The sequence below is a fragment of the Miniopterus schreibersii genome (genome assembly GCF_964146895.1).
Source record: "Miniopterus schreibersii genome assembly, chromosome: 16".
NCBI lineage: Eukaryota > Metazoa > Chordata > Mammalia > Chiroptera > Miniopteridae > Miniopterus > Miniopterus schreibersii.
The window spans coordinates 29,549,152-29,557,437 of record NC_138116.1 but is presented as its reverse complement, the minus strand read 5'-3'; the positions used below and the strand labels follow the sequence as shown (position 1 = coordinate 29,557,437).

The 8,286-nt window shown below is 56.7% G+C and overlaps 1 protein-coding gene across 4 annotated transcripts in view; it reads left to right on the top strand.

The window, feature by feature from the left end:
* Positions 1 to 2,539: 2,539 nt before the first annotated feature.
* SEZ6 (seizure related 6 homolog) overlaps positions 2,540 to 8,286 on the top strand; it is a gene marked incomplete at its 5' end in the record, with an annotated part of 45,527 nt that continues 39,780 nt past the window's right edge. For 2 of the 4 annotated variants that reach the window (XM_081162208.1, XM_081162207.1), the window contains one exon: positions 2,552 to 2,754. In XM_081162208.1, the coding sequence (XP_081018334.1) occupies positions 2,700 to 2,754 (55 nt within the window). Of the gene's footprint in view, positions 2,755 to 8,286 lie in introns of all 4 variants that reach the window. The other 2 variants (XM_081162209.1, XM_081162210.1) reach the window with 2 other exon arrangements.

Genomic DNA, 8,286 nt, shown 5'->3' with positions numbered 1-8,286 from the left:
AGAAGGAGCAATTGTCTCCGCCATTATCTCACAACACTCATTTGGCACCAACGACCTGCCTTAGGCATTAGACACACACACACCCCCATGTCATCATTTATTCACAAATATTTACTAAGCATCTACTATGTGCTGGGAGGTGGGCTAGGTTGGGAGTGGAGGAAACAAACATACTCTGTGCCTTCACAGAGTTGACAACTAGTAGAGAAGACAGAAAATTAAGCAAGCAATTACATAGACAAGGAAAACCCAGGGTTCTCTGGGGGCAAAGAGCCAGGTGTGAGACACAGAGAGAATGGAAGAAATGAGACCAGTGAAGGGAGACTTGCAAGTTTCCCCAGGCTGCCACTTTCAAATGTGTATATGACTTGAGTACACAATAAGCCTGCAGCGTACAGTTGATGTCCCCTAAGGCATCTGTTGTCCTCAATTTGTGGGTGATGCTGAGGTCTGCACACATGACCCTTTGGAGGTCATGAGACTGGGTGCTTGACAGAGACTCTACTGCTTCCCAGTTTGGCCCAGGCTCTGCCTCAACCTAACTGGGAATCCATTCCATGGAAACCACATGGACCATCTCTTTAGGGGGACCGCACAGCCCAGGTGCATTATTCTTCCCTCCCTCTGAGCTCAGGACACAGTGCTGCATTCTGGGACTTGTAGTCTCCATTGAACCCCCTCCTAAAGGCATATGTTTGTTGGGGCAACAAGGAGGGTGATGTGGCAAGTTCTTTGGTAGCTCTTCTCACCCTCCTTCTTGTGAGTGCCCAGCCCATCAAGGAGCCCAGCTGCCAGGAGATAAGCCTGCCACCAGCCTGCAAATCCACATGAATCATCCTGGCATATGAGGTTCATCCCTGAGTCCTGATTCACCCTCCTCTGCCCAAGCTGCTTAGTCCAGAGGGGCCCAGGATTCAAGGCGGAGAACAGGAATCCCGTTAAGGAAGAACGGAGGAATCTCATGCCACCTGCCAGTATTTCCCCAAACTCCCTTCAGCTACAGAACCTTCCACCTCCCTCTTCTGTTGGTAACTCTTCCTCCCTCTCTGCACATTCTTTCCTGGCTTCCTCTCTCCTCACCACTGATCCTTTATCAACTCCCCCCCCCCCTTTCTGCCATCCTTCTGCTACTGCCCTTTTTTCACAGCTTCTTGAAACAACTGTGCAGAAATCCTCTCCCGGTGGCTCCCTCAGATAATTCCACACCACCTGCCTGCTGCCTGGGATTCTTTACAGCAGTTGAGGAGCACAAAGAGGATCTAGAGAGAATCTGATGAGCAGAACTGGCAGACTGTGGAGGTGCTAAGGACCAGAAGAGTCTCTGAGAAATGAGGCTTAAGAGCAGAAGTCTTGCCACCTGCTTCCAGGATGAGATCAGGAAGGGCATTGGACAATGGCTGGGGTCTGGAAACTGTGGGGTGGAGCCAAGTGCATGTGAAAAGAACTTAAACAGAAAGCTGTCCTCCCTAAGTACCACAGGGAGTTCAGCCCTCTTCTTCCTCTGCAGGGAACAATAACACCAGTCACAGGATCATGTCACATTGTATCCACTGAAGTTCTTCAAGGGAGCTCATCCATGGCACCAAAAACCCCTGGGTCTAAACATCAGCCTCTAGGATGGCACAGCTGTGACTGTCCTCTTTGCTGTCCTGTGACTCACTGGGGCTCCTCAGCCCAAGCAGAGCCCTGGATGCTTATTTTTCCATGTCCTCCTTGAATGATAGTCACCCTGGCTACTCTCCTGAGCCCCTTCAAGTCTCTATGTAAAATAGCCCTAGGAACCTGGGCAGGGATAGGCATGAAGGTTCTGCTCCCACTGGCTGAAACTGTGGCTTCTCTGACCCTGTGGGGGCAGGGAGTTGTCAAGGCAGGGTCCTGGAGACCCAGAGCTGCATGAGCACCCAGGATGCTACCTTCAGCTGCCCACAGCTTGGCCCAGGTTACGTCCTGCCAAATGGAGACTGTCTTCCCAGGACACAAGTACCACTGGCTTTTAACTATAGTATCAAGATAATTAAGCTTTTCTGTGAGCACAGTTTGCTGCTGATGCAGCTGCCTTGAGCCCTGGCATTTATTGAAAGCAAAGTGATAATTTATTGTCCTTTGTACGCTCAAAAACCATCTTCATTATCGGCCCAGGACTGAGCTGTCACAAGGGCACGCAGGTCTCTCCATCTGCCTCACTCGCGGACGTCTTCCCAGGTCACCCTCGGAGCCCTAAGGCACCAGTGTGGGGTGGGGAGCGTGAGGAAGAGGGTGGTCTCTATGGGGAATCAGGTTAGAACCCCATCTCTTTGGCAGGCTGCTGATGAGAAGGGTGACTGGGCTTGGCTGGGCGTGGGCAGCGCGGAACGGCGGGGGCCGTGTGCCCACATTAGCAGGGCAGCACTTCCCCGGAGCCGGGGGCAGCGCGGGAGCCTGTGTCGCGCCGCCCGGGCTCTGCGCCTTTGCTTGAGACTTTACGGTAAGCCGCTCCTCCCGCGCCCCCGCCCCCAGGCCCGCGCGGCGGTCCCCGGCGCCGACGCCAGGCGCTGGCCGTGGTGCTGATTCTGTCAGGCGCTGGCGGCGGCGGCGGCAGCAGCCCCGTTCCGTCTCCCCGGCCGGACCTTGCTCTGTCCCTTGCGCCCACGCCCCGCCGAGACCCCCGCCCTCCCGCCGCGGCCCGGACCCGGACCCGGGGCGCGGCTACAACCAACACCATGCTCCCGGCAGCCCTGCTGCTCCTGCCCTCGCTGCTGGCGCTTCTGGCTCACGGTAAGGGACCCCGGCGTCCGGCGGCGGGACGGGGGCGAGGGCGGGCCCCCCGGTGGGCAGGGAGGACTGTCCCGGGGCCCGGCTCCCCGCATCTGGCTGCCCAGCCCAGGCACCGTGCTCCGCCGGCTCCGCTGCCCCCGCACCGGCCGAGCCGGGTGGGGCGCGGGCTCCGCGGGCGGGAAGCTGCCGCGGCTCCCGCCATTCGCGCCGGGCCGAGACCTCGCCTTTAATCATCTCCCCGGATCTAATGGGATTTCTCTGCTGCAATTCATCACGCCACCCCCTCCCCGCACACACTCTCGCGCTCACCCGCGCGCTACCTCGCCACACTCCAGGGAGGGAGGCCACAGGGCGGTGAATCTGCGCCGTGCTGCTCGCCGCCGGCGGTCCCGCCTTTCGCGCTGCCCTCCAAACTTCGCTCGACTTTGCCGCCCGTTCCGGGGGGAGGGGGGGCGGCCCTCGCGCCCTCATTGCGGAGGGACTGGGCGGGATGGCGGCTGCACCCAGACTTGGGACGTCGCTCACTTCCCTCGGTCTTGGCGCTGCCACGCCGGAGTCGGAACCTAGAGTCCAATTCCAAGGGAAAGTCGGGGGCTCCGGGGCCCGGTATCCGGCCTCTCGCTCTGCCCGAGGCTGCAGCATCTGAGGTCCTGGGATGCATACTTTGTTCTTCCCGAGGTCTTTTTCTTGTCCCCGCGCGCGCGCGCGCACTCTCACACACACACGCACACGCACTCACACACACGCACTCACACACACACACACGCACACACACACACCGCTCACGTCCAGAGCTGTTCCTCCTTCCCGGCCAGCCCTCCTGCTCGGCTCCCTCCCACCCTACGTGGGAAGACTCCTCGCGGGAAGACCTGCCACCCACCCTACCAGCCCCAGGCCCTCGCTTGTAGTCGGATCTCCAACTTCATCTGTCCGGGTTTGAGGGAAGCTTGGCCTTGGAGAGCGCAGTCAGGGAGTTGGGGAGAGGTTGGGGGTTCTGCGCCTTTGGGAAGAAAGGTTTCCGAGTCTCCCCAGGACCCGCTGCCCGGCTCAATCAAGCACTCCTCAAAGCTACCGCAGCCCAGGTCCTTCCACTGCACCTGGGTGGGCTGTTGGGGGTGCCTGGGACCTTGCTTGAAGCTGGGACCTGCTGCCCTTCCCAGTATGGTCTGTAGCACCTGATGTGGACGAGGGAGAACGCAGAAGCTTCTAAACCTCCTTGCTCAATCTTTCCAAGCCGCGCTGGAGGTCAGGCCAGCGGAACGGAGGCTAGAGTGGGCCCCAGGGCAGCAGTTTTCTTTGTTCTGTGTCCCCAGGGGCACAGAAGCCCCTCTCTGAGCCTCTGGCTCCACTTGCATTTGGCCGGTGTCGTCCTCCCATCCCCTAGCTGACCTCACAGGGTTCATACCTGGTGCCTAGGATTCAGAACCTGTGTTTTCATATTGAGGGGGTTGTAGTCCCTTAAACCCCACCCCGCCTGGGGCAGGGTGAGGAGGGGAAGCCAGCATCCTGGCCCAGCTGTCCCAGGATGTCCCTGGGAGTTCAGGACCTGTCTTGGAGTGGAGCCAGGACCTTTTGCTGGACAGCTCTCCTGCCATACAGGACCTGTGTGTGTCCCGTCCTCAGCATGCAGTCTTGGGGGGTGGGGGTGTAAGTCTGAGTGTGAATGTAATCAGGGCCCAGGGTGTCTGGAGTAGAGGGTCCAAGTGTGTCTGTGCTTCAGGAGGTCTGGGTGTTAGGTGAGAGCTCAGCAGTGAGCAGGTGTGAGGCAAGTGTAAGAATGCTAGTGTGGGGTGCAGCCTCTGCCAGAGAGCTCTCTGCAGGGCGGGGGTGAGATTGCTTGCGGGTCTCCAGGAGGATGGCTAGTGTGGCTGATGTGGCCAGGAGTCCAGGGAGCCCTCCTAGGGGTGAAGGGGTTAGTGTCCAGTCTGTGGCTGAGGGTCTGTGTATCGCCAGCCAGGGTCCCTCCCTGACCCACCTGGACCTTTCTAACACCCGTGGGCCACCCACCCAAGGGACATGTGGGGTAGGGAAATGTCTACTGGGGAAGATCTTTATTTTCCCTCCTTAAGGGGGAAGAGGAAGCAGCCCTACAGTGCCAGGCCTGAGGAGAGAGGGCTTGCACCTGGGCTTGCCCTGGCACCCTCTTCCCTCCCAACAAGGCTGCCAGGTCCCTGGTGGTGGGCTACTGAGTCATCTCATTGGGAGGCAATGCATTCCGCCATCTCTGGGCTCCTGGGGGCTTCAGCCAAGAAAAAGCAGCCTCGAGCGATAAAGGCCAAAGGACTATGAGCCTTTGAGGCCCAGGCGGTGCATTCTGCAGCCTTCGTGGCTTCAAGAAGGGCCCTCAGAGCTTTGCTCACACAGGCCAAGGGATGCAGGCCATGGGATATGGCCAGGAACAGCCCGGAATCGGGAGGTGGAGGGGTAGGGAAAGATTTCGATGGGCCTGACTCAACCCTGTAGATTCAGTCCCTGTTCTACCCCTTCCCCACTCCCACCCCACAGCTGCCGGCTGATTGTTCCCAGGCAGGAGGGGTGCCAGGGGCCACCGGTCACACTCCAACCTGTGAGCAGTGCAGGGAAGATCCTGCCACAAGTGGGGAGGAAACCGAGGTAGGAGGGGCAGCACACGCCCGGGCCTGCTGTGTCAGTTTAATGATTTTTAATGAGTAATTACCTTTAGTCATTCTCCTAATTTTTGAATATCAATAAAGTTACTTAAACTCTGCATGTGTGAATGTGGCCTGGGGAGATTGTGAAGGTGAAGTGGCAGGGACTGGGGTGTAGTTGAGTCTCCAGGGGCGGAGGCTGCCTCTGTGGCTGTGTGACCTTAAACCGGGATGCTCCACCTCTCTGAACTCTGGTGGAAAGAGGGAGGGAGGGGATGACAAGTAAGGGTTGCTCACTCTGCCAAGAACTGGAGGATGGTGTCTGGGAGGCAAGGCCTGGACAGGGAAGGCTTGGCTTCCAGGAGCCCCAGCACCACAAGGGTTAACAAACCTGGGCTGCCTTAACCTAAAATGGTAATTGCTGCTTCCCGCAGACTCAGTGCTGGGCGCTGGGTTCTGAAAGTACATTCCTGAGTCTGGGGGCGGCAGCCAAAGTCAATACCAGGCCCTGCTCCCGGTCCCCCAGCCTGGCACTTTGAAGGCAGGAAGTGGGTGCTGGAAACAGGACTCCATGGGAGCCAATCTAGTGTCCACTCAGAGCCCTAGAGGTTGATGTGATGGACAAGAGGCTCCCCTGCGCTTCTGAGGAGACTGGAGGACCTAGAAACTGCCACGGACTGGAAGGGAATTGTGGATTTATTTTTTGCCCCTCACGGGCCCAAGCTCATCAGGCTTGGCAGGCCCTGGCGGCGGTCCCAGCATCCTCAGCAGGGTGGCAGCTTAAAATGCCTTGGGGACACCATGGGAAGCTAATGGGGATCGAGGAGACACAAGGGCTGGGTTTAATTAGAAACTGGGCTTAATTAGAGCTTCCCTACCCCTCCCACCATGGCTGCCTGAATGGTGGAGGGCATATCTGAAAGCCTGTTTCCTTAGCCCCTCCTTCCACCCAGCCTTAGGTGCCCAATCCCTCCAGTCCCCTCCCACCTTCCTTGTCCCCAACATTCCAGGCTCTTTCAGGCCCAGTTTGCCAGGCTGAGCTCAGCTCAGAGATGCTGCGCCCCCACCTGGGCAGAGCTATCAGAGCAAGGCACCCCACCCACCAGACAAGTAAGGTGTGGAAAAGGGCCGATAGGTAGGGGTTACTTTAGTGAAGGGAACTCTCAGCCCAGATGGTTAAGAGCCCAGGCTCTCTGTGTGGCTCAGGCATGTCTCTGTCCTCTCCAGGTCTCTACTTTCTGGAACATCCAGTGTAAGGTTGCACCAAGCTGGCGGTTGCCAAACCTGAGACTAAATCAGGGCCTCCACGGGCTGTCAAGTCATGCAGATTTCTGGGTCCCCAGCTTCTTCTGAGGGAGTAAGAGCCAGGATCTGTATGTAAGAGGCTGGAGTGAAGAGGGACAGAAAGAAATGCTGCCAGCCTGGTCATCAGCTGGGAGGTGGACAGTAGGCACTAGGAGGACTTCAGGGCCTCTTCCAGGCTAATTCTAGCAGGAAGCTGACTCGCTCAGCCAGACCAAGCAGTTCCCCAAACTAGCCATGTTATGAACAGCTCTGGGCTCTTGCCATTCCTTCTGCCTGAAGTTCTTTTCTCCTCCTGGACCAGCCTGCCTCACTCCACCTCATACTTTAGGTCTTGGCTTAGTTGGCACTTCATGTAATTCTTTAGCACGTATGTATGAGGCATCCACTATATGGTTTCTCAAGGGAAGCCTCACTTGACTTCCAGTATGGATCAGGGGACTCCTGTGCTCCCGCCATCCCCTGGCTTCCCCCATGAATGTACCCATCTTGTTGGGTCATGAGTGCCTGATTGCTTGACACTCCTCTCCAGGAGCAAGACTGAGCTCAGAAAAGAGGCCACCAAGTCTGTTTTGCTCACTCCCTCTATCTCAGGGCAGCTCCAGAATTCCTATTTGCAAGAAGTTTAGGGTCAGCTGCCTGTTTAGAAAGGAGATGTGGGTGCATGACAGCTGGGACTGGGTCTTGAAGCTGAGTTTGCATAACAAGCACACTATTTTTACATAGATTTCCTAATGGTTGGCCAATTATCCCAACTGTAAATTACAGGCTTTACTTAGTTTTTTCCTTCCACAAATTAAGCTGTCATGCAGTCAGCATGAAGTGGCTTGGAGGTGGGGTGCTGATGGCCATTCTAAGAGGGTTGAAGCCTCTCTCCAGCCACTTCTTACTGCTACCACTGCTTGTGTCCCCAGTGGCAGAGCCTAGCACATGGCAAACATTAAATACATGTTGAATAAACTCATGAGAGTTGCACAGGTAGACGGTGGCAGAGTTAAGCCTAGAGCCCAGGCTTCTTTTCTTTTCTTTTTTAATGTCTTTATTGATTTCAGAGAGAGGAAAGGAGAGGGAAAGAGGTAGAAACAGCAATGATGACAGAACCATTGATTGGCTGCCTCCTGCACACCCCCTACTGGGGATGGAGCCCACAACCCAGGCCTGTGCCCTGACCGGGAGCCACGCCGGCCCGGCCAGCCCAGGCTTCTTGACTCCCTGCCCCAACTCCTACCCACCACCTCTGCTGGCTGAGAGGGGTTCCTGTATGAACTTAAGGACTGAGGTAAGGAGGAGGCAACCCCATGTCATCTGGCTTCATAGCCCCCTCATCTATCTCAGCTTCAGACACCTTCACAGAGCTTGGAAGGGCCCACATGAAACCTTGGGAACTGCTCTGAGCCTTTCATGCTCCTGAAGGGAAAGGTGGGGGGTCAAGGTATCATTCAGGACCACAATCCATGTCCACAAATATTTCACATCCCCTAAAATAGCAGCCCCTGGGGTATACCCATCTATGGTTCATTCATTCATTTCACAAATGTGTACTGAGGTGTGAGGTATGGCCCAGAACCCCCAGGGGCCAAGCCTTCCACATCCTTTTTCTATTTAATATAACAAGGGACTA